The sequence below is a fragment of the Harpia harpyja genome, chromosome Z (assembly GCF_026419915.1).
Source record: "Harpia harpyja isolate bHarHar1 chromosome Z, bHarHar1 primary haplotype, whole genome shotgun sequence".
Classification (NCBI taxonomy): Eukaryota; Metazoa; Chordata; class Aves; order Accipitriformes; family Accipitridae; genus Harpia; species Harpia harpyja.
The window spans coordinates 9,911,795-9,938,834 of NC_068969.1; the positions used below are offsets into that span (position 1 = coordinate 9,911,795).

Here is a 27,040-nt window from a genome sequence, read left to right on the forward strand (position 1 = left end):
ACTGATGTTCTGAGACAAATGAAGTTCATTACCTATTTTTGCATTCTTGACACACTGTGAAGCAAAATAAAAGCTGCAGTTACGGCTTATCATCTATTAATATTGGATCAGAGGCTTCGAGAAGTATGCTTAGTCTTTCATATCAGTGTGTATCCTACAGAATCATTAATCTACGGCTCTTTCAAACAATAAACTATAATCAAGTAATTTTTGATTAATGTTTGTGTACATTAACTGCTTTTTAAACTTGGATCTTTCATTGGTTTATAGGGCCAAGAATAACAATTCAATGACAAAAACTGCAAAGCAAAATCTCAATTACAGACCAGCAAAAAGGGAAAAAAACAAAATTCAAGAAATACCATTTGAATTGATAAATTAGTATACATGCTTAATTATTATAAACTTCTTATAAATTCAAAATATTTAAGATATTGAATGCATTGTATTTTTAGGACTGACATCCAAGTCTCTAATTTGGACATATAATTAAGTACAGTACAGTGGTATAATCTCAAATACTATGAAAGCCTTTGTACATGGGCTGTTTATAGATTATTAATTCACTGATTTTATCTCATCCTTTTGCTAGTCCTTCCTTTTTTCTGTGCTGCTACTTACCATATTTGCTTAACATCTTAAAAAAAAAAAATCTGGTGTTACTAAATATGATTTACTGTTCTGATCTAACTGCCACAAAACCTAATGTCAAAACCTCAGAACCGGCTTCAAAGTAGCAGGATGAGGAACTTAAAGAATAGCACTTGGAAAATGCTACATACAGATGTAGAAAGTGTGTATAAAGATGCCTCTGTTTTATTATTGAAGTGTATCTCAATACAAGATTTACAGGCATATTTCTCAGCCATCAATTCTTTAAGGTTCATCAGTTTCAGTAGTAAATTGAGACAGTGGCCTTCAGATAAAAGGGGTTACATTACACAGCAGGTTAGAAACAAAGGATAACTTTGATCATGGTCTATATGATTAAGTATATCTAAAAAATTTTAATAATCAGATGCCAGAAATTTTAAGCCTATTCATAACCATTCTCCATATAGCATACTCTTGATTACTGGTGAACGTGAAATAGTTGCAAGAGGTTATATTTAGCAGTGTGGTGCAGCAGCAACAGATCTATAGCCAATACAACTGGTACTGAGAATCAGCATCTGTACAATACACCTGTCTTGGGGGAGGTATTCCGGATTAATTTTGCTCTGTTTCCAAGACTGAATTCCCTTTAGCAATTTCATTGTGTTGGGGGACTTCCTGGAATGCATCTTTCAGTTAAATTTAATCAAAAAGGAATTCAGTGTGCCCACTCCAACACTGCTTCTGAATATGAACCATAGTGCAGTAAGTAGGAATGATCAGGAGATTTGATTCACATCTGCACTTTTGATCAGAACTAAAACCCCAATGTAGATGCAGTCAAAGACTGCAAAATTCTGCATTACTATGAGGCCCACTGGTGTATAAAATTTGGTTACGTGAAGAATATAGTGAAACTGACTCAAAAAACAGACAGCAAATACTTCCACAAAGCTGAAGTACAGCACACATCCCCTCACTTTTGTGGCATGCAAGTATCTTTATAAAATCCATTCTTTAAATAAAAAAAAAAAAAAAGAAAAAAAAAAAGTCCTAATCTCCTTTTAGACAAAAGCTTTCGCAACACAGGCAACATTAAAAACTTGATGAGTTAAGCTTTTCTGGCTCTCTTCCCACAATAGAAGACCCTTCCTGACAAGGCTCATCACATTTCCCTTTCATGTGCTGGCATGCTAAGAATTAATGTCTTAACTTGGGTTAAATAAATCTAGTGATAACCTGCTCATCTCTTGAACTAACTTTCTGATGACTGATTTACGCTACTCTCCTTATTATCTGTGGCTACTAATGGGTCATTAAACATGTAACTACTGGCTCTGGACTGTGAAACTGTCCTACTTACAGCAAACAATTACATTTACAAATATTAATTTCCCCTTGTGACACAGAAATCTACCTGCTAAGCAATGACATGTCTTTCAAATCAAGAACTTAATCTAAAATCAGAATCTTTCAGAGCTGAGAGAGTCTTTTATCTGCTACTCAATTTCTAGGAGCAAACATAGCTGAGGACAAATCCCACGAACTCTCCACACACAGAACAATTGACTACAGAAGAGTTTTGTGCATGAATGATTTGAAGAACTGAGCCTGTAACTGGAAGGGGAAAGAGTAACAGTGGATGCATTTAAGGCTTTGGTGCGTAGAGTTTTAGAAGGTCTTTACTGTATGTTTCATTTGTATATTCAAAAAGTTGAATAAATCTTAAAAATTGCTTCAGCAATATGGATTTATGTCACAGGTCTATTTTCAAACCTATCCATAACAGAAGGGGTCATAAGTAACCATGCATCACTCAGTTATGAAAATGACTACAAACCCCATCTCACCATTTGTTCTATTTGTATATAGTTAGGTTAAAATCAAACATAAATACTGGCAATGGGGGTAAGCTAAAGGTTGTTTCTGACCACTTACTTTACAACACCCAGACTAGCATTAACATGAATAAGATGTTTCACCAGATACTCATGCATTCTAAAGCTTTATCACTAGATGAAGCGGAAACTCAATGCTTCTTACAAGAAGTGGTCCGTGAAATCAGATTTGCAATGCAAAAATTTATGGTCCCCTTTGTAGTGAAAGCCTGTGACATGTTATCTCACTTAAGTAACCAGTGCCAGATATGCAACTTTTGTTATCAAGTTACTGTCTCCCAGAAATGCATTTTTGGCTCTTTCAGCTGGTCTAAAGACCTATTTTAGACTATGATGGTGGCAGCTAATTTTTCTAGTAAGAAATATAAGATAAATGTAAACCTCTATATAAGTGTTGTATATTCTAACACACACATTCAGGGGAAGTGAGGGGGAGAGGTTTCTATAGCTAAACATGATCTCAAAAAATTCTTCCATATGTGGAAAAGACTGCAAAGCTAACATATAAATACAGATATATATAAATATACACACTGAGCAGTATGTATACATTTATATCACATTCATTAAACCTCAAAACATAAAATAAATTCATTTCTGTAAGCAAAGAAGAGGTATAACTTTTCAATATACAAAATCCATCTCCTGGAGGTATCATAGACAGCAAAACCTATTTTCTACTTCTTACTTTTAATATAGCCCCAGTTTAGCTGGTCTCTTAGTCAAATTACAAATTTAATATAACTAAAAGGTATATGAAAAATCATCTGGCTATGATATAATTACAGTTAAGAGGTAGGAATAACAAAAGCATTAACAAATATTACAAACTTCTATTGCCTTTTACTTACAATGAGAAACCTTGAGTAGAGCATAATGTTTGTAACTCTAAAAAGGCAGTATACCAAAATCAAGCACTAGAGTATCCCTGAAATACAAATTCAAACTCAGAGCAGACTCTTCCAAATCTCAAGGCTCTTTCTTTTGTTCCATCACAAGTACAATGTAATCTACAATGAAATTTAGGTTTGAAACCAATCATATTATTATCAAAATCTGGGCAAGCCTCTGTGGAAGACTATTTCAGTTTTCTTTTTAGGGTAATGTAGACAGAAATACCTAGATAGATGTCAGAGGCAGGAAAAATTCTCTGTATCTACTGAAATAAGCATATGATAACATTTGCTGACTTTTGGGAAATGCTTAGAAATTACATCCTCATTAGAAGAGAAGTATTTGCCATTTGGTAGCGTGTTTATAATAAACAATATAGCTAAGATAATGGCATACAATTTAATCAGAAAATTGACTTTTTAATGGTGACCATGATTCAAATAAGATTTTATTGCATTCAGTTCAACAAGTCTGAACAATGTGTGATATGAATCACAAGATCGTTCTTCCGGAGGGAGAATATGTGTAGCAAAGATGAAAAATTAGAGGAAATACTTAAAAATGTGAAAGCATTTATATGACTAATTTGCACTGCAATCCTGAGATCTCAAAACACTAATTAATTCAGCACAATACTAGTTATTTACAGTGGATATGCCTGGGATTGTTTATACTGAATGTACCGACAAGCAAACCTTGCCCTGCCCAAATTCCTAAATTAAATAAATCCATGTGACTCCAATGAGCTTAGTGCAGGCTCAGCACTGTGCTAATGCAATTGCGTGCTTCCTTGCAGCTTGAGGCACCAGCAGAACAAGTTCACATACATTTAGTGAACAGACAAGAGCAAGCTCACACCTGCCCAAATACAACGTGTAAACATACAGGATAAAGAAACACACAGAATATTAAACAAATCTGGGTCAGGGAGGGAGCCGGTAACTCCAACTTACTGCATTAAACAGCTATATCATATCACTCCTTTTATATACTAAAATATCACTGGTGCTTTGGGTTTTCCCGTTATTTTTGTTTCTTCTTTCCTGAACAACTAAAAGACAAAGCTTTAATGTTGCAGAAAACTCCTAAATATGGTATTTCAGTTTTCCAGATACTAAGCTTCTGCTCAGATTGAACTTTCTACTCACAGCCTAAAGAAATTTGAAGAATTTTACGCTTTTCAAATAACCATGGTTATTTGAATAAGCTAAAATAATCTGTTTTGTTTTATGTTTGTCCTCCTTTTAAGTTGTGTTGTTTGGTTTTGTGGGTTTTTTAAAGGCAAATCCCAGTTTCAATATTCCTGAGGCCTATGCAGGAGTTTGATGTTGGTAATTTTCCAGTATGGCCACAGAATATATGGCATTGTGCTAACAACCAGGGCTGCCAAAATACACAAAGTAGCATGCACTCCTTTTCCCTAAAATTACATATGGATCAATACAGTGATTTGCAGATCAGGATCCAGACACTAAAATAATAATCGTTGTTTGACTGTCTTGTGGCTCTGATTTCAAAGTCATCCACCTCAAACAAAATCCCATCTGACCTGTTCAGAGTTTTTCACATATCATCTTTCAGCAACTCCAAGGATATTTAGCAGTTCCAGCTGATGAACAAAGACCTGTTGCCAAGACCAGTCACCACTTTACAAATCAATAAACACTTTTTTTGGAGAGCACATGGTCTTCTTCAAAAAGTTGAAGTGGCATACTCCTACTTCACAACAGATTGTTGTCAAGTTTGGTGCATCATTGCATATGATTTCTTTTCTCAAATGAATGAGTTTACCAGCATACTTTCAAAAGTCTTTTTAAAATGACATGTATTTAATACTAAGACAGCTATCAGTTCTTTAAAAGTTGGCTTTCTGACTGGAGAGTGGCAGTAAGGGAAGCTTCATAGATACACACTGTGCCATTACTGGCCTAATGAGGAGTACTTTTCCTTAAGAGGATAATTCAGAAACCTCGAACTACCTTTTAGGCCTCTTTGCTAAGATTTCAGAGTAATGGAAAACTTGATGGTGAGTTTGTGACAAATTACTTCTAAACACCACCACCTTGTAGAAGGGCCATCAAAAATGTTTTAAATAGGAACAAAATCTCAACATAGCCAGACTGGATTAAAAGATGTAAAAGGACATGCTACATGCTTACAACACCATGTGACATTCCATCCTCAATTACAGCTTCTAAGAATAGGGCCAACTTTTTGGAAAGCAGCCAGTTCCTACAGCCTTATGGCACGCCCTGTGATATTCATATTTTTCTAAAAATCAGATTCTTTTTTATGAGAATATCATCTCTCATCATAAAACAAAATTAAAATATATTTGTAATCTGGTGACCACGGAGAAAAGCATTCACCTTTGACTCAACTATAGCTTGGGAATTCAGAAAACTCATGAGATGAGAAACACCTCACATTTTATGTCTTTAAAAATCTCCAGTACTATGGGAAGTAAGAAGACTTGATAGTTCTTATAATCATCAGGACTGGCAATAAAGTCCTAAAGTATGAAAATTCTTTGGATGTTATACCTTCAGCCTTCCACTGCATGGATGCAGAATCAAGTTCTTCCATATGCCCTCTCAACTAGCGTAACTTCCTATTAAGAATGTCATCAAACTAACTTAAGTATATCCTAGACACATACATGTCATAGATTACCTACACAACTTCTTTTAAGTCCCTTTTTTATGTAGAGATGCTGCTTTTAATTTAAATAATCAAGTACAGTTTTTTACTATGTAGTCCATAAGTAGTAGCTTGAACTTAGGACCTTTCAACCACATAGCAAAGATCTCATGAACTTGAAGTCCTGGGCGATAGCAAAAGAATGCTATTTGTTATGTGGAGACCATCCTAGAGTTAGGGATGTCATATGTGCCAATAAGTTAAGGACTGATTCAGAGACAGCAAGGAACGTGAAGTGCCCATGGAAATTAATAGTAAGTGAATATGGATGGCCAGAGCCTGAAACTCAGAACAGGTTACAAATACAGAGGGGCAGAAAGCCTTCTGAGATTAGAAAACCAAAGGGAATGAGATGTCTCAATTTGACCAGACTTTTGGTTAGTGAGACAGAATTCCCTGTTGGTTAGTAACTTACAGGTCTGTCATGACACTAAAAGTGCAAGAAAAAAATGACAAAAGAACTGCAGTACAGTAAGGCAGCTGTGGCAGGGAATACAAATGTGCTGATTCCTATCAACTTTCAACAGTAACAGCAATTTTCTTCAAGAGCACACAGTCACTTGTGTGACACAGGCACTTCCTTCAAAACATTTTCAATACAAGGAAGAAAACTGAAAGATGATGTGGGCAACTGAGGCCAAGAGAAAAAGTTTTTAAGGAAAAACAGTAAGTATGTAGAGGTGAGAAATAAGAGAGGAAGGGAGTTGGACAGTAGGCTTTGTGATGAAGTCTATACTATGGGGCAGGACAACTTCTAAATCTGGAAGTTCAAATTTATTTAGCCATGGGGTTTTTGTGTTCCAGATAGATCTTGGATGCAACGATCCAGATTAGATTACTGTAATGCACTCTACAAGGGACTACATATTACAACTCCTTGGAAACTGAAACTAGTACAGAATGCTTATTAAGCTCATTTTCATGCTAGGAGTATTACACCCGCACTCCAGGATACACACTGACTGCCAAAATGTTTCCAGGTGGAATTTAAGAAAGATTGCCAACTCTTAAGCCAAAACTGAAGAGAATAAATTTAAGTTTTTAGTGCAAAGCTGCAAAATTATCATTTTTTCCAAGTTCTTTAAAGACTAGTAAAAATGGTTAAAATTGCAATGTTATTGATGTGGCAGCACTCAATCCCCAGAAATTTATTTATATCAAATAAAAATCAGATGCACCAACATAACTAGAGAACACATCATGACTCACTGTAACATGACCATGTGTATGGGCAGAGGAGAGTCAGAGTTTTCCTACTGCTCGTGAAGTTTTCTTACATCTTACCCAGAGCTTAGGTCCAGACATACAAGGGCAAAATGGTTGCCAACCTATACCTCTCCCTAAACAGAAGAGCAAAAAAAGAGGGAATAAAGGCAAGAAGAGGCTGGAAACTTGGCTTTGCTCTCTAGCAGCAGCCAGAAGACCTAAACACATCCATTACATCTGAAAAAAGTGCCCAACTAGTTCCTTCAAGAGAAGTCAGAGATCCTACCCTTTACTACATCTAGAACCATGCTGCCACATGCTGCCCATAGCGGGTTATGATACTGAGTAACAGTTAAAACAAAAACATGATCATTAAAACAAAACGTCAATACCCGAACTGAACAGCATCATGTAAAAAGTATGCATATTTCAAGCAGGCTGTGTGTGCATTTTCCTTCCAAGAGACTGGTGGTACACCATTCTCTTTAAAGGTTGTATAGACTCACAGTAGCATATATACAGGGTTTTACATCAGGAAGTGGGAAATGTCTTACTCTTTGTTATAAACATGTACTCAAATGGACATGTACATACTTTTACAGTTATATATGTAACATAGATGTATTTCTCAATAAAAATGTAGCATATAAATTAGAAAATCCAGTATTACCCATAGAAATGAGAAATATTTCAAGATTAACACTGCATGTTCAACTATCTCTTTCTCTTCAGAATTTGTGAGAAGACTTTCAAAAACCCTCCCTAGCATTCACTAAATTAGATGGCATTTATGTTACAACATGCACCACTTTCTTGTCTCCTTACAAAATTAAAAATGCCCTCTGATGATTTGCAAGTTTATTATTTTCTCAGTTTATTCTGTGGTTTCAAACCACTAGCAGTATGTTGGATTATGGTCATCAAAAAACACATATCTAGAATTTATGTGTAATACACTATTGAATGGGAAATAGAGGTTTGTAGGGCACATGGCCATCATATTGCTGTACAAAAGAATGCTGTATGGAAAGGTAACTAACACAACACAGAAAGTAAAAAAAAAAAAAAATCCATAATTGAAAAATGTAAGCTAAAGCAATGACTAGAGTTCACTCATGATTATCATTGACTGTGCTGTTCTCAAAGACTATTTCAGCAAGGATTTTGCTATGGATCTCCTATTTTCTTGCTTTGCAAGCAAGTATTTGGCGGGGTAATCCATTGTTCATGGAGCCTGTGGAAATTTAGGGATGGCAGTATTTCAGAACACCTACTCCAAGCCCAATGCACCAGCACAAGATGAAATAAAGCTATTATCACGTGCCACAGATATTCATCTAACCTGTTCTTAAAAATCTCCAAGAAAGGATCTTCCATTACATGTATATGAAAGAATGTCCGCACTTTCTTTCCACTTACAGATTCATTAGACTCATAGTAAAAAGTTTCCTTTTTTTAATAACTAACCTAGTTATTCTTGGTAAAATTAAATTTACCACTGCTACTCTTTCTCCACTGGGCACTGGAATACCATTGATCATCGTCGTCTTTATAACAACATTTTATGTATGAGAAGACTTATGTCTCCCCTTTAGTACTTTCTAGACTAAACAAACTCAGTTCTTTAAGCCTTCCTCATAGGTCAGGTTCTCTAAAACTCCTATCATTCTTGTTGCTCTCCTTTTGTCCCTTTCTAATGTGTCTATCTTTCTTAAAGCATGGTGATCAAAACTGTATACAGCTTTTCAGATTAGGTCTCACCAGTGCTCAAAAGAACAGAAGAATTGCTTCCTGCTTCTTTTCCAGTATTACATCCATCCCAGAATTAGATGAAACTTCATTGCAATGGTATTCCATTGTGCAATCCAGATTCCTTTTTCCATGCTATTGCCACATCAGTACCTGCCACTTCTCCCTTGTAAATGTACTTGTCTTTACTGAATTTCAGATTACTTAGTCTAGACTTTCTCTCCTGTTTACTGAGAGTGGAGCAGTTTATTGAGCAGTTTAACTGCTCCTACTATGCCTGCAGCTTCTTGCAGCTTGGTTCATTATCAACAACATTCATGGTTTTTTCTATTTCATCACTGAAATAATTTCTAAACAAAAACTCCACAGAAGCAGATAAAGGACAGACCTCTTTGGGACCCTGCCATAACTGTCCCTCCAGTCTGACAACGAGTAACAGAAAATTTGTCTGTAGCATGTTATTTGTATCAGTTGCACACCAATCTCATGGTGATTTCATAATTAATTAAAATAGTGTTACTTGTAGTTACAGCTTTTATTATTGCAATGCATTTTACATTAAATGTTAATTACATTACAAATTCATGTATTTATTTGCATATTACAAATATATGGTGGGACAGCATTAAAGGCCTTACAAAGTATGTCACAACTACACTTTCTTCTTTAGCCACAATGCCAGTTACCCTATCAAAGGAAATTAGATTTGCTTGACATAATTTGTCCTTGACAAATACAGGCAGACTAAATATAGGATAGGTATGCCATGTAACAGCCATCTAGACCTGCATTCTGTTTTAGAGAGTGGCCCAAAACTGTCATCTAGGAAAGATTGCAAGAATAAAGTGAGTACATATTGATAAACAATCTCGTATCTTCAAGAATGTAACAGAAAAATAGTTTATCTGGTCTAGGATAGGAACCACCAGTTGATGATTAGGAAAACAGGATAAGGGCAAAGCAAGTATGAAGTGATCTGATATACACTGAGATGGATAAATAGATAATGTCATGCAGCCTGATACAGACATCAAGCTACTGAAAATGAACAGTAAAAGGTCTACGGGCTTTTTATTGATTCACTGGTTAATAATCTATTCCACAATTTCCAGGGTCTAAAATATTTATTCATAAATCCCCATACATTTTATTTGTAAAGATGAGAACAGAGTTTGCCTTCCTCAAGACTCCAAGGATCTGCTATATCCTACATGAGAGCTGTTGAATATAATCATAAATAGTTCAGAGTAAAACTGATAATACTAGTACTAGTAAATACTAGTAAAATAGCTAGTATTTTGTGTGCTCTATCTTTAATCTTGTACCAACTTCCATCATTCATATAATTTCTTAAGTTTTTTAAGTTTTTGAATATGTCTTGACACAGACCCTCATTACGCTTCCTAACCATTCTTTTCCCTGAATAACGTGTTACTGTGCATTGAAAAGCACCTTCTTCACTAAATATTAGCTCTGTTACATTGTCTTGTCCCTCAAATTTTCTTTACAAGTTTGGGTTTCTTGAATTAGTTGAAACTAGTGTCTGGGTTTCAGTAACAAAGAGGTTGTTCTTACCTGTTTTTTCACATCTCTTGCCTTCATTCTGTTTTTCTCATTCTATTCCTTACACAAAGCCAACCCCTTTTTTTTATTTCGTGGTCATTTTCAGACAATTTTGCCTTCTTTTGTAAACTCAGCCAACTTATCTCTGTTAATCAGAAACAGAACTAAAACCAAGACAACAAGTCTTTAATACCCTTCTCCACTTTCTGAAAGAAAAAGTTGTTCTTAACAAATTCCAAGAACTTGAAGGATTCTGTGTTCTGTTGTTCAGGTTTTGGGGTTTTGTTGGTTTTTTTTTTCTTTTTAGTTCGTATCCAAGAAATTGAGTTTTCTCATACTTACCAGTTCCTGTCTTTAGTACAACTCTATTGGTCATTCTAAAAAAAGCATGATTTGCCTCTTTGTCTCCCACTCACAATTAAGTAGTCTATCATACATCCCCGTTGTAACTTTCACCAATGTTTTTCCCTTTTATTTCTACCCAGACATTATGAACTTATAAATTAATTTAGTATCAAACAGTGATTTTTTGTATAAAAGCAATGTTTTATTTTTCCCCAGGGTTCTCTACCTGAAAAAAGAGTTACTTGCCTCTATAGACTGCTTTTCCTACTCCAGACAAATACATACATGGATAACTTTCCTCCTTTTCCTACCATGACTGAGTTCCTCCTAAAACTCCTACAGTTTTCAACTCTCACTCATTGTAGTAGGCTAGAGAGTCACAGAGTGAAAAAAAGTCTACCTTAAAATTTGAAAGTCATCTTCAGGCCAGACTCCATCCATAACTGACAAGCTCTCCACTTACTAAGCACATTCTTTCAAAGTGGAACAGTGGCACCCAGTATCAGCTGGAAACAATGGCATGCTGGCAGCACAGCTTACATATATGTTTTAATTTCAAAATATAAGTTTGTTTCTTGAAATTTCATCTACTGTGGCTCAGCTTCTTTCATTTGCATTTCTTGTGGTTTAGCATTTCATACACACATACACATACATGCATGCATGTACACACACGCGTGCTATTTTTTACCATAACAAATTTTTAGCAGTATCAGACACCTCAGAAAACAATTATGAAAACATGTTCACTGGCCGAAGGGCATTTTAAGGATGAGATAAAGTTGTCACTAGAATTTGAAGTACTATTTTGGTGTGTATATATAAAAATATAATGTATACTTTATATAATTACATTATGAATTAAAGAATTTATTATTTCCAATACTATAACTTTATAATGATAACTAGTTATAACTATAACATTAGTACTTATAGCTATAGCAGTACTACAGCATTATTTTCAGTATGACAACTATAAAATTAAAGCAGATACTTTATTTTTGGTGGATCTGGTCTTTAAGTTTTCCAGAAATAAAAGGTGTGGCATTTTCTGTTTGGAAACATCTGTTTCAAACACATCAAAATAATAAACTTTTTGGTCAAGATGTCTGCTTCACCCAATTATCTAGCAACCAGAAGTACTGAGCATGCATGCTGGACACTTAGCAAATTTCTGCCTATTGACAGCAACATTATCTGAAAAACCACATTAAAGTATTCCAAAAGACAAAGTGTTGGAATGCTAATAAACCACAGAACATCACGACCTCCTCATTCCAAACATATATACAGTGTAAATATTAATTTAAAACTATGTGACAGTAAACTTGTATTTTAATTTTCACTTAACTTTCATATCATTAATATTCTAAAATATTATCAATAAAAGCAAATTAGTTACATATTTACAATTTTTTTTAAATTGTATTTCTCTCTAAACAGATATTGAAATTTAAAAAATCAACACAGTATTGGGCTTATGGACGTTTTTTCACCCTCGGTGGAGGAGAAAATGTTCAATGCTAGCATGCTCATTTAACATACTTTAGAAGACCATGTTGTTAGGACAGTTATTAGCCCTTTCTGAAACACAGGACACTAAGAAGAATATTCTAAGAAGAACAGTACTGAATTACTAAGCATTTTTAAACTAAAACATCTCAGGAATTTGGTTTCTCTTGCCTAGTTAAAAATGCATCACTATTGATTTTAAGCTATATCTATTATTTGAAAGCTTCAACAGAAAGATACTTTCAAAAACAGTTTTGAACCATTGGTTTACAAGTTGCCAAAGGGAACTGCTGCACAGGTTTTTCAATACTAATGATTAATCCATTTACTTTAAATAAACAAAAAAATTATTACAAAACGTGCATACTTCTGAAATCACTAGTAATCACTAAGCAGGAAATTTTTCACTGATTTTCTACTGAAAAAGTTGAGTTATAAAATGCTGAAAATAGCTGCAAAACTTCTAAAGAAAGATAGGGAAGAAAAATGTAAGACACCAGACAAAAGGCCAAAATGTTTAAATTGTTTCAGGGATGGAAATAAATACCAGAACTATTAGTTTCAGTTCAAAGAACATATCACTTGCTTATTATTTCTTTGGAGTATTTATTTTATCCTGAAATATCAAAATAGTAAAATTATAAAACTGAAGGCGAAAAAAGAGGTGACTAACCTGATCTGGAGAGGGTCTGTGGTTAGAGTGTTGTGGCCTCCCAGGAGATCGATGATGGTGGTGGTGGTGATGGTGGTGGTAGTGGTGATGGTCATCATCGTAGTTATCTGCCATCAGTTTCATTCTGTTTTGTGTCTGTTTAAGATGTAAAGTGAGACAATTCTATTACATGCTGGAATATATTACTCTAACAGTGTTTTAGGAAGATCTTAGCTCTTTCTAAGCTCTCTTTTTTTTCTTTTTTTTTTTCTTTTTGTTTTTGTAGCTGTAAGGATCTAACAATAGAAGTCCGGACTGCTGGCTCACAAAGTAAAGGAAACAGAAATAGAAAAAGCGAACAAAGTATGGGTACACATCTTGTGTCTCAGTTTTCACGAGTAGAATTGCACAAAGTCAGAAGAGGATATGATCAAGGACGTTGTGTTTGAAGGGTGTCAACAAAGACATTCAGCTTTTCTAAATTTACTGTTTTAGAACAGTTTCCTATTTTTTTCCAGTCTGTTATTATATCTTGCCAATTAACTTGTAAAATCTCACTGAATGGAATATTAAGTGTCCTTCAAATGTGTACAGTTAGCTACTGAGGCATGTCAACAACAATCATGAATAGCTATATTAAAAGGTCTATTTGGCTTAATTATTTTAACTGTACACAAGGATCACCCTGCTAAACAGTTAGTTAAAAGAATCTGCAAACTAACTGATACAGAAACAGGCACTTAGAGAAATAAGTGATTATGGAACTTGACACATGTTACTGAATTAAAGTAAGTCTTAGATATAGATCTTGAAAAAAAGATCAACACTTCAGCTACTGCTGTGTATAGATAATAAAATCTATGTCACTATGAGATAACAAGATACATCGCTGCTCTTTATCACTATTACAATTATGCCATACCATGAAATACATAGACTGGAATAATTCAAACCTTGCTCATAACACCAAAAAAACCTTACTACCAATTGCCCAATACCAGTGGATACAGTACGGATTTTTTCTGTTAGTACGACTGAAGGCTGTCTCAGGCAAACTTGTTAACCTCTAATCAAGTTTTACTTATTTTTGCACTAACAAAACCCAGAAGAAAACGCTGTCAACTCTCAAAGACCTCTTCCAAAATTAGAAGAGTCAATTAGAGACATATACAATTAATATCATGCAGATGACTGAGGGAAAGATAGCAGTCTTAACACACTTGATGTCATCTTCAAAAATCTCACCTGAACTCTATAGGAGAAAGGTTGTTCCTGAAGAAGCTTTATCTACTTTGTGCCAATTCCCTGTGTGGACATCATTTGAGCTGGTCAAGCACAAATCTTGCACAAACTAAACTAAATCACAGTTTAGTTCTTCCCATGCTCCAAGGTAGCAGGATTCATGCTAACTCCAGCGAGGATGCTGGCTAAACACATTACCCCAGGACTTTGCCTAAACTAATGAGTTCTAAAGGACCAGCTTAAACAGATTAATTTAAGCACAACTCATTTGTTTGGGTAAGTTCCTATATTAACAGGTCTAACTGGCTTCCAATTCAAAGTGCCCAAGAGAGAGCTAGTGTCCCATAGCTAGTATGTGGTAAATTTACTTCCAGGACTATTGTAAATTGATTTTCCTATAAGAACAATCCTATATCAAAATCTCCATTAGGAAAATTTCACTGGTAAGTATATTTTAATAGAAAATGTAAAAACTCAGAGACTGCTATTAGATTCACCAATTTTAATGTTTTTTCTAAAGTAGAAAAGAGATCTGGAAAAAAAGCAAACTAAATATTCATTTGACACTGTCACTATATGGTATCATTTCACATTTTTAATACTATTTTCTGCACAGTTGGAACAATTTCATTTTCTCTCTCCCAGATAAGAAGACAGAAGCATACAGCTGTATGAATTTCAGCTATGAATTTCTACTGATTTTGCCAAAAGACCAACTCAATCTGAATCATCATAGTTGGTCTGTTTGTCTTTAGATTCAAAGAGGAAGGCCTTTTGAACAAAAGAGTGGAAAAAATGGAGAATTAATAGACAAATAATAACCCACTTACTGTAAACACTGTAATATCCTGCCTCATTGGGGAAGCTCCTAACATTTTATTAGTTTATTTTCTTATCAATGAACAGCCTTAAATTTCCTACCTTTCAACTGTATTCCATAAAAGAATGCAAAAGTTAAACAAGATGATATATGCAATCCTAAAAGTGTCCCCTGTAATGAGGTGTTGGGGATTAGACATGTCATGGGATAAGAACTGTAAATGAATGATGTCATCTTTCTAATTTGGTGCTGAAATATAAATAAACCACTTCTAATGTTTCTTCCTTTTGGATGCCAGATTGCAGTAAAATGTGCACAAAGAAATGTTAATGCTGTAATAGGCTTCCTTTAGTGTGCCTGTTCTGGAAGCAAAATATATAAGAAATGTGAAATGAGAATTTCTTTTCCACTCAAGTGATCATCAAACCATCCAAACTTTTACATGACTTGTGATTGTCATTAATTTCTTAAAATGATGCTAAATATTTTGCAAAATATTATTTTAAAAAATATTTTTGTTTTTATTTGTTAGCTTTTCACAATGATAACTAATATGATTTTGAGGTTCTGATTGTCTTTGCTTTAGCTACTGTCAGAGTGCTATACTTCCACACTGAACTGTATTTTCCAGGTATGCTTAGCTTTGACTTAAGAAGTATGAACAATGGTGGTGATTTCAAATTTTTAAGAGCGGGACTTTTGAGGAGGATGAGCAGAAGGATTTCTGGAGGAGGAACAAAAGTAAAGCCATTCAGAGGAACAATACAATTCTTTTCAAGTCCTTCTAAACAAAAATCTGTAATATTACTTCTGTTTGATTCCCTTGCTAACTCTTTTAATCTTTAGTAGGCTTTGAAATGCCAGGTATATTTTTATTTGAGGAAGAAATTAATTAACCACATTGGAATTCGTTCAGGACCCCAGGGCTTCACACCCCTACAGCTACATACAAGCACATACACAAACACACAGAAAGGCGTATACATTTTAGGATGTTGGTTTATCAGACAGTAAATCCTCATGGTCTGGGTCCCATATCAACACATTAGGACACTGCTTCAGTACTGACTGCAAGGGAAAAATACTACCTATTGACATGGCAGTGCCATCATTTCCTGCAACATCTTCAGCATACTTGAAAATTTCCTATTCAAAAACATCCAAGACCTCTTCTCATTTTACTTTTGAAAGCACAACGGATTATTAATATGACTTTTCTCAGGAAACTCGGTCTTGGAATGTTCAATTCATGAAAATTAGAGTGATCATTGTAGACGCATTTAAACCGTGCCATATCTAACTTGCATCATATGTTACTCTGCCCAAGTTACTCTGTATCTGAAATAGTCATATTATAGAGTTCAAAATTTTATTCACTTTTTCCTCTAAAACTATTATTATTGATACAGTTTTCCAGAAAACAGGGTTTCTCAAAATTTACATAGCCACAGCTCTGACAATGAAGTTATCATACCAATGGTTCTTTTTGAAAATGCCTGCTGAACACCAAGCCCACACCTGAGAAGGAGCAGGTTTTAATTGGGATTTATACTAGGAAAGAAAAAAATGTTAACTTGTAAATTGAACAATTAATTAACTGCATCTTCTACAGACCATGTATAGCCTTATTAGTTTTAGCCTAAACAGTTTCCTCAGATTTTTTTTCTTTAAATTTATTGACTACATTCAACAAATACTGCATCTATTTTGAAATAAAGGAATGATAGAGGAATTAAAAGCAGCTTAAATCTAGGTGCACAGGTATATTAACCCTTAGGGCTTGAAACAGTTGTCTTTGATCATTCAATATCACTGTTTGCTAAGATGTCAAGGTCATGAATGGTATGTGTAACTGAATTTTTAACCCACTTACCAAAGAATTTATGATCTAGCACTGTAAGAAAACTGACAGATATTTGTTGTCCTCCTAAAATTCTGTTAAGTTTAAGTAAGGATCTACTGAAGTGAAATGAAAGTCCTTGATTGACTGGTAACAGACTAAATAGCTTAACAGCAATCTGTAACTGTAAAACTATAATATTAAAACTGTCTTTTAAAAAATATTTTAGCAAGGTGGCAAGAGGGAACTATGCTTTGATCTGTCATCTGGATCAAGTTAACAACAAAACTCTCATGAATGAGGTTCAAATGAGGAAAAATAGTAAGATTTGTTGCTCTGGGATATAGGTGTAATACCATTCAATAGCTATTACTTTCCTTTGGATTTTCTTCTCAATCTCTCTTCACTAAATGGAATTTGAAACATTTCTGGAATATTCACTTTCAATAGGGTAGGATTTTTCCCTATATAATACAGGAGGGAGGCAGATATAAGGCCTACAAGCTATCCTGGAGATATCCTGTGGTCTAATTATTAATGCATGGAATTTAAAATCTAGAGACCCACATTCTAGCTTTGATTCTGCAATGGCCTCTTGTTGTCTTCAGTGACACAGAACCTCTATTTCTTGCAATCTCACTATTTGAAAATAAGCACGCTAATATTTCCACAAAGCACTTTGAGATCTTCATGTGGTAGACGTTTAGTTCTAGTCTTCCTGATTTTTACTAATACATGACTTAATCTAAGCTTTTTTCCCCTAAGTCAATAATTTTAGAAAACACAAATAAAATCTTGTTTAAGCTTTGAAATACAGAAGGTAAGGATCTAAAAAACTGTGTGCTTAAGACTATACAGTTCACAAAGTTTATCCAGAAGTTGCATAAACTTAGTGGAATTAAGCTGGATTTAATGAAGGCATGTGCAACTGCAAGTGGTTTTCCAGTATGAATCCAGTGCTTCAGGCCTGAATTCCATTAGCTGAGGGTTAACAAAATGTTTGCTAATTAAGCCAGCTCTGTACTCACTCTCTCCAAATAAAATCAGTTTTCAGGTCAGAACAATATTCTTATACATTCTTTGAAAACTGTTATCATCTGAAGACAAATGAAGAATTTCTTATAATTTCTACTGCTACACAACAAAAAGTTGCTAATTGCCACAGAATACAATTTATAGCTGATTTGTTATTTGACAAGTGACAGTTAATTAAATGTTGGACAACAAATGCTGTACTTCACCTCAAATATCCTTAAAGTTCACCAAATTACATTTGTCACTCACAATCTGTTAAAGGACTATAACAGTTTGCACAAAATTAAGACCTTATGAAAACAGAATATATTTGTTCATTAAAAAATACAAAATATTCCACAATGTAGACTGTTACGCTTGTGTAACAGGAAGAGAGTCTTGAAAAGTAGCTACAAAAGGCATTTCAGAAGGCAACACAGAATGCTGTGTTTCTAAGTAACCCTTATGGTCACTTCTAAGACCAAATAAGTCATCACAGGCTACATTGAAAATTAAAATTAAATGCCATGTAAAGAGGTTTTTGAGCACTGGTTCACTAATTATCTAGATGAAGCAAAAAAGATAATTCCAAGGCTATTATTTTTAAAAAGTCTAACCTTGCGACTGCTCTCAATTCTTTTTAATGGTAGCACACTTGAATCAACACATGATTAAATGAGACAAGTTGTTAAAATATATCCACCAACTATGGTTTTGACAGAAGGCCTTGCGTCATTGTTCCACAAGCCAGAGGATCTGTTAATTGGCCATTGCTTTGAAGGATCTTTTGCCAATACTAGAGCTGCATGGAAGAAGTGGACTTCAATATTCTTCAGCATACTTCAATATACTTCAAAGTATTCCAGAGCTTGTATTACTTTATGCTAATTATTCAGGTCACTTCTAACAGCATAATACTAGCAACATAATGCTAATTAGTTCCAAAATAAACTATTCTCTTGTCTTCAATCATTAGATATATATGATAATATTCAATTCAGGATTTTTTTTTTGTTGCTTATGCAGTGATTTTTTAGATACCAGAAAATTCCAACAGAAAAAAACCTTAACTTATGAAGACTATAAGTTTGCAAGCACTCATCAGTAACCAAAAGATAACAAAAACATTACAGTATGGTAACTAACTAGGAACTCCAGATGCTAAATAACTATCATAATCATAACCGTATGGGTGTTGGAATGCATCACTATGGGGTAGAGTTATGTTTTACTGAGTGCTTTAATTATGCATTTTCTTTTTATAACATCCCTGTAATGTAATCTATTCTTATATTCTTACTCTTAACTGTATTTTAACATGGGTTTTGCTGCTTTGTTTCCTGCCTCCATTGAAAAACACAATTATTTTTTTCCCAGTTAAAATTCCAAATGGGCTAATAAGCAAGTTTTTCTTTTCCTGTTATAGTGTATGACTTGTCTTGGAAAGTGTGAGAGACAGGATGCATGCAGGCTAAAAGTGTGCATGATAGCTTATTGGAGAAAAGTTTGGCTACTCCTCATTTAACTCTTTTTATTTTTTACCTCATTAATGATACAACTGTTGCATATGAAGTAAAGAACAGTAAAGTTTTTAGGCTAAAAAAGCATATAAATTTTCCTTTTTCCCATGTATATCTAGTTATATATTAAACTTAATTCATGTGATGTTTTACACTAAAATCTTACAATTATTATCATTTGTAACACACATGTAACCAGAACACTTGTTCTTCAGGCCCTGTCTGCCCTCCCAGTTTCACAGGACAGAGAATAGGGGCTAAGAAACAGTACTGAGTATTTTCCAAGTTTTCATGAAATCCAACCTTCCTCCCAGGTGAAATACAAAAGCAATTGCTGTTCAGATTAGATACTCTGGCTCCTGTGCAGCAATGGAAAGCAGCTTCCAGTGTAGATCTTTTCAAAGACTTGGATCTGATAATTTGTTCATGTTGAACATGAGCATAAAAGTTTTACATATATTTTGGTTCTTTTTCAATTAGAATAATATTTAACTGATATTAACAACCATTACACCTGCTGCTTTGCAAGATTACAAAATGTGACTGACTTATCCTGAAAGAAGTTAGAGCTCATAGTAAGTCTCCCTCTTCATGAGCTGAAGGATAATAGTCTCACAAACACCAGCTGGGATATTAGACACTTGGCAGACTGAGACAAGCAGCAGTTCCAAGTGCCAAGCAGACACTTATCTAAAGTACTAAGGCCAAATTTCAACTTTCCTGACACTTGTGATTGAACAAAGTTATGTTGATTTGAACATGGTCCATCTGACTTTTTAGTTGTGGTCTCTGCATTTAGAGTTTGTGTTTTTGAAGTCTTTTTAAGTTCTGTGAATAAAAAGTATGGCTTGAAGCACAGGAAATATCTTGTAATAATACAGCATACTCAGTAATGTATAGCTAAAGTCATGCTAAAAGTATTTGTCTGAGTCCTACTGCTAAACTTGGTAATTACATAGAAGTATGTAAGAACATAGACACAAAGAAGTGGGTTAAAAAGCATAATTAAAGCTCTGAAACAGTAGCTGCCTGAGGACATCTCAGGCCAGGTCCTACTAAATGCAGACAAGCAACGTAAGAAGGTAAGGTTCTCTGTTTTTTTTCTTTTTTTTTACAACAGGAAATAACTCATTAAAAAGATACATCCCCATAATAATTATTTAAAACCAGACATGAATCAGAAACTTCAGTAACTAAACAAGACCTTTGAAACTGCAAATCTCTGGTTAGTAGCACTGATTGTCTTTCAGCGTCTTTAATGTCCGAATAGTCCTTTTCCGCTGTAAGTTTTGCAATTTCATTACGAAGCCCAGGTCTCTCATTTGTATCATATACAAAATATAGCCTAAGTTGAAATTACTACATTTCTTCCATTATATGCAGTAAAAATTGATAAATAAAACATAAATTTCAACACATGGATGGTATATTGGAATATGGACCAAAATGGAGATAACATCACAACACTGTCTTGCTATGCTTTATAGAGACACCTTACCTATAACTAATCTTTGTTTGATGCTAGATTGTAGAAATGATAAGTTTTATCCACCATCACAGGAGCAGAAAAAATTTACACACAATTTTTACAATTTTTTTTAATAACTGACTACTTAGCACTGTACTTGAGATCAAGTGTTAAACTATATTTAGCTTTATTATCATGGAGTACTTTGTAATAGAACTTAGGCACTTGTTTCAAAAATGTCTCATGGACAAAAAAAACCAAAACTTTTTGGCTTAGGAGTTCACGCATTTATATAATGGAGATATTCACTATTCTTATCTGAGATACTTAATACCCATTTTCACCTATCAAGCCAGCCAGATCAAAAATTACAAAAGTTCCAGTGTTAATATATACATTATTTTATATCTGCATTACCTACTTTTTCCATTTAAGATTTTCAGTCTCAGTGAAGTTAAACTGTTTGTCTGAACAAAGTGCGTTATGACAGCTATAGCTATTAAGAGGTTCTAGTATAAGTTCACAATGAGATTATCGCCAGTGAAAAAGGGTGCCATTAGCCATGGCCATGCTTAAGACATGATATAAATTCTTCAAGAATGAAAAAGCTCTGAACAGAGAACAAACAGAAACAGAGTTTAAAGTAGATCACCAACTACAAAGCAGGAAAGGACTTATGTACCAGGCCTGTGATGCCTTCAGAGTCTGACTGCTGTAGGCTACAAGGCAAAAAATGCCCCTCTCATTGGAAAATGTTCGTGCAAAAATACCATCTGAAAGAATTTGGATTCCTGAGAGCATAAGGAGGAAAAAGTGATGCCATATCCAGCTATGACCTGAGTCCTTCAACTTCTATAATATAAATTGTCAAATCTTACTGAGAATGTGTGAAAAGTGTTGTGTGAGCACTGCCAACATTTTCAGTATTTTTCCAACACAGAAGATTTCTTCTGAATTAACTAATTTGATCAGGCAAAGGTTATTAGCTACACAGACACATTCTCTTTCTTACCTTGTGCCATATGGAGCCTGCTGCGTTAAGCTATAGGGCGAAGTGGCACTCTGCTGTTTCACCCCTACACTAATTTGTCTGCATTGGGTTTATATCTAAGCTGCTTGTACTTCGCAAAATTGAGAATTACAGACTCAGATTCAAAATACAGATTCAAAATTCAGATTACAAGTGAAGGGAATAAAACCCAATGTTAAGACATGCAGAAATGTTGCCTTAGGATATTTCTAATTAATAGAAAAGTATAAACTACAAGGATTTTTAAGATAGTAAAAAAAATTTACGGTCACTGAATGCATGGGCTGCTTGTATTGACATCAATGGAGTCTGAACTGACACATTTAAAATCAGAGATTAATAGCTATTTTGCTACATTGCCTGAGAATTTTTAAGGAAAAAATAACCAGATTGATTTTTCTCATATGAGAGTTCAACATATGAAGTTATTTGAACATCTATTCTTACCTGCCCAAAATAAAACAAAGAGCTTGTGTAGCATAACTGTAAAAAAATAAAACTCTTAAAACTTAAGGGTCTCAGACTACTCCTTTGCTCAGTTAGGTGCTTAAAGCTTGAGTAAGACCAATATTGTGAGAGTGACAGTAAACAGTATAAACAGAAGAGGAAAGAAATAGCACAATGGTCAAACATGTCTGCAGTACCCATGTGAATGGCTTCATAACATGGGTTCTATTTACTGTGCAGTAACATTTAGACTCAACAGTACAATAAACCTCTCTCTGAAGCAGATCTATGTTAATAATAATAATAATAATAATAATAATAATAATGATGTAGTATTCTGTGCTCCTATAATATTGCCACCTGTGAAATTCAAGGAAATCAGAAACATTAACTTAGTTTGACAGCATCAGAAACAGAAGCAATAGTGATTAGGAACCAACACAATACCAGGACAGTGCTACTGATCACAAGGTCTACAGATGATAAGGTCTACAGACACCATAAGAAAGCATTGCAAGACTCTTTTGTTCCCACACTTGTTAAACATTAGAGGGCTTAAATGCAATTAATTAATGCACAGTGTTGCAGAAGAATGCTTTGGGCTGCCAGAATAATCACAATCACAACAACTTCTATTATTTTTCTTATACAGTCAATATCATAAAATACACAATGCAATACAGCTGAATTAATCTAACAGGAAAAAATATAACTTGGGGTATTTTGTTATTCTTGAGTGCTTGATATCAGCACCATAATATCACATTAGCACTATTTCTGATGTACTTAACTAGAACAGTGTATGTAAAGCAACACACTGCCTTCAATTCCATTTTACTCCTTTGCTGCTGAAAGATTTCTTTGAAATACTTGGATGTTAATTAGCAAGAAATACTTCTATGTATTGCATGCATGAGAAAATATTGCTAGTGGTTAATTTGCTGAGAAACTGTGGTTACACGGATTTTTAAAATTCCTTGATTGTTTCTCACCCTTTTTGTTTCATTAGCAATATGTTCATGTGATGAAATATAGAGTAGCGAACTAATAGACTAGAGAAGACTGCCAAACACCAGCTTTGCCTCTGGCCAGAGTATTCTGTACACCTGCAGTCTTGAAAACACTGGAAAGGTTTCTAATTTCATGTTTTGAGAAGAAAAATAAAATGCTCTCAAGGAGTTAGAAGACCTTGCATTTTGGCCAACTCCACTTACATTTTTGGCTCTATATCCCCAAAGTGAAAAGAGGCAACTGGGAAATTTTCTCGCAGTATCCAAGTTCAGAATGAATCAGTAACATAGCAGTGTCTTCTGCTCTTACCAAAATCTCTTGAGATGTTCTAAAAATGGACTTTAAGCTAATTATTTCATGAAGGATTGCATCACTGTACAAATTTCTCTAAAAATAGCTGTCTCAGAATTCTCAAAAAGAATCTTGGCCAGGGTGATTATAAATATTACATAATCACTCAGCCAAGTCCTTGTGGTGATTTTGTCTAATACTGTATTTCTGAAAGGTTTTTTTAAGCCTACTACAAAGTTCTGTGCCTCTCAAAATACAGCATTTGGTGTATGAATCAAAACAATTCCAGTGATTCTGTTTTGCTGGGAGTGCATTACTATGCTTCCCATTTATTTAAACGACTAAACAATAAATATTTAACTGAGAGATTGCAGCTGCTAAATTGTAATTAAATCATTACAATACGCTCATTTCTTATGGGAAGGTGTTTGCAACATAGAGGTCAGTATTATCACAACTAATTTTACAGGTGGATATATTGTGATACAAATAATTTTCCTAGGTTATCAAAATATAATGTGAAAAAAACCTGTAAATGTAAGCCAGTACATGAGATAAAACGAATGCTTTTCTTCCAGCTTAGAAATAACAGGAGTTTTACTTAAACTCACACAGTCACAATCCATAAAAAGACTGCTCAACTCATTCACATAAATAATATTTTTGTCTTTAATATATGTACATCTGTAGCTTCATATTTAAAATAAATCACATATGTTCTCATTCCCTTACAAAGGCAATATATTTCATTTCTTTAAGATGCTTCTTTTTCATTGTGAAGAATTGTGACAAATTACTTCAAAATCAATGTCTTGGTAGTTTACAATCTGTTTGACATTCCCAAAGGCCAGAAAAATTAGAATAGAAAAATTGGAGAAAGGAATTCAAATGCATATTTGGTGCCAGCAGCATTATTTAAGTCATGAAGTATTTAGAAAGAGAAAAAAAACCCTGAAATTTGCAATTGAGACTTTTTTAAACTTTCTTTTTTGAACACATCCTATTTCTGGTTTAATTCTATTTTAGTTCAGATTACTGTTGGGATGTCCTTTGTCAGTCTGCAGGCACTGTTGAGCAATGGAAATCAGTAGATTTGTCAATGTGGAAAACATTGATACTTTATAAAATAAAATTATTTATAAAAATAATTGATCAATTAAAAAGAAAAGGACGCAGGCATCTTTTTGAGTTGGGTGGGGTGGGGCATGCATTTGTAAGTAAATACTTTGTGTCCAAACTGAGTTTTAACTGACTTCACTGTTGTAAGACAAACCACATTAAAAATAAAAGTTATAAAATAACATCAAGTTTATGACATGGATACACTAAGATGAATATTCATGCCTAAGCAGGCAGTACATTGTATTTGTTTTATCTTTGCCAGAATGGTGCCTATTCAGACAATAGCCTGTTACTCCTAGATATTGAAAAGCTCTTGGTACTTTTTTTCCTCTCATGGAATTTTTCATGCTCATTGCCTGTGGCATAATATTAACATTCTTCTGAAGCAACCTTAAGGAAGCTTTTGGAAAGTCAAGAAGCTTCCAGTTGAAAAATACACCAGGATGCTTCAGAAGTCTACCAGAATGATTAGAGAAGTTTTTCACAGTGTAAGTCTGTGGTGAAAGCAGCTACATTTGCATTTAGGCAATTCAATCTCAGTGCAAGTCTGTGATACATTACAGCACAGCGATAGAATCTGTTTTTCTGGCCTTAATCCAATAACAATAAAATTCTATGAGTAACCTCAATACTTTGGGTTACTCCACTGAGTTTAATAGAATTGACCTCCTGAACCTTTAAGACATCTACTACATACTGTGCCCTACCTCTTTAAATATGAAGCAGGCTTTTGATGCCCATGATGGCCTCACATGGTGGGAGCCACCACTGCTCTTGTACAGCATTCTGAGTAGCAGTAGATGAATTTGCAAACATTTTGATATTCCAACTAGGTGAGCACCTATAAATGTTACGAAGTATATCCATTAAAACTCCACAACCCCTTCCCTTAAATTGCAACCCTCACTGGCCTCATCAGAGTTCGGTGAAAGAGCAGTAGTTGGCTCTCTCCTGCACATGGAAACGTTAAGGAAGAGTATTCATATTTTTTGTATGAAAAAAAAATTCTGACACTAGGAACTTTACTTTCATCAACAGGATTTTCCAAAGACAGTGACTTCCCTTCTTACACCTCAAAGAGGGTATTCCTAGGCATTTCATGTATACAATCGGAAATCTTGGATTCTGATGAGTTCACATACATACCACTCCACTCTCTCTCTCAAGAAACAGCCTTTGTAGGTCTCTCAAAAAAAGCCGTTGTACTTACTTTTTCATATCAGCAGAGGACTTTCCAAGCTACGATGATCCTACCTTGGACACTGAAGCCATCACTTCAACAGCAATAGCAAACCAGCATCCTAGGCTTGGAGTATAACATTGTGCTTTTTAAAGTATTATCCATTGCAATGATCCATAGTACAGCATGATTTGAAATTGCTAGAAATATGGAATTGGAGTTTATCAACTACATGACAAAGTCTAGGATGCCACTGAAAGAGACAGCAGCAGAAACAGAGACTCAGAGAGTTTCTGAGAGAGAAAGAAACTCCCCAAACTGCAAACAAAAGCAAAAAGCGAACTAAACTGTAGATATATGATGATACAGCACAAAGGTTGAAGTTTCACAACAGCTTATTTAGGCCAAAGTCATTCACCTGTCTATAAAGATCACAAAATAAAACTTGATTGAAATAATATTTTCTATTTCAAATGGTAAAACTCATCCTCACTGAAGGCTAATTTCAAATTATTGCTTCTTTACTAAAATGACAAGTCTTTGAAAAACAAGATGTTCTTGGGAGACATGGAGGACATAAGGAGAGCAGATGCAATTAGAAGCTCAATTGCAGCATCACCACATGAAGTCTGCAGTATAATGAGGAAAATATAACAAGATTATCTAAAGAAACTGTAGGATGTTGTTTCTATATGAGCATTGCTGACATCTACAACAGTGCGTGTAGATTTCCAGGCAAGATGAAATTATGTTCAAGCAAATTTCTAGCTCCAGTTAGCACTCTAAAATAATTACAAATGATTTCCCAATAGCTTGGCTACATGATTTAAGACATAATCCGTATTAACTGCTACTTTACACTGCAACAACTGCCCTTCTGTTTTGCAGGTCTAACACAATGGTGAAATGAAAGTCTGGTTCTGAAGAGAACACTTCTCAGCA

General features: G+C 34.5%; 1 protein-coding gene across 10 annotated transcripts in view; it reads right to left on the reverse strand.

The window, feature by feature from the left end:
- The window catches only part of ERC2 (ELKS/RAB6-interacting/CAST family member 2), a 542,890-nt gene that overhangs the window by 123,201 nt on the left and 392,649 nt on the right, over window positions 1-27,040 (reverse strand). For all 10 annotated transcript variants that reach the window (XR_008233624.1, XR_008233625.1, XR_008233622.1 and 7 more), the window contains one exon: window positions 13,135-13,269. Coding sequence is in view for 1 of the 10 variants with exons in the window: in XM_052777994.1 (XP_052633954.1) it covers window positions 13,135-13,269 (135 nt within the window). In the remaining 9 variants the exon portion in view is untranslated. The remainder of the gene's footprint in view (window positions 1-13,134; window positions 13,270-27,040) is intronic.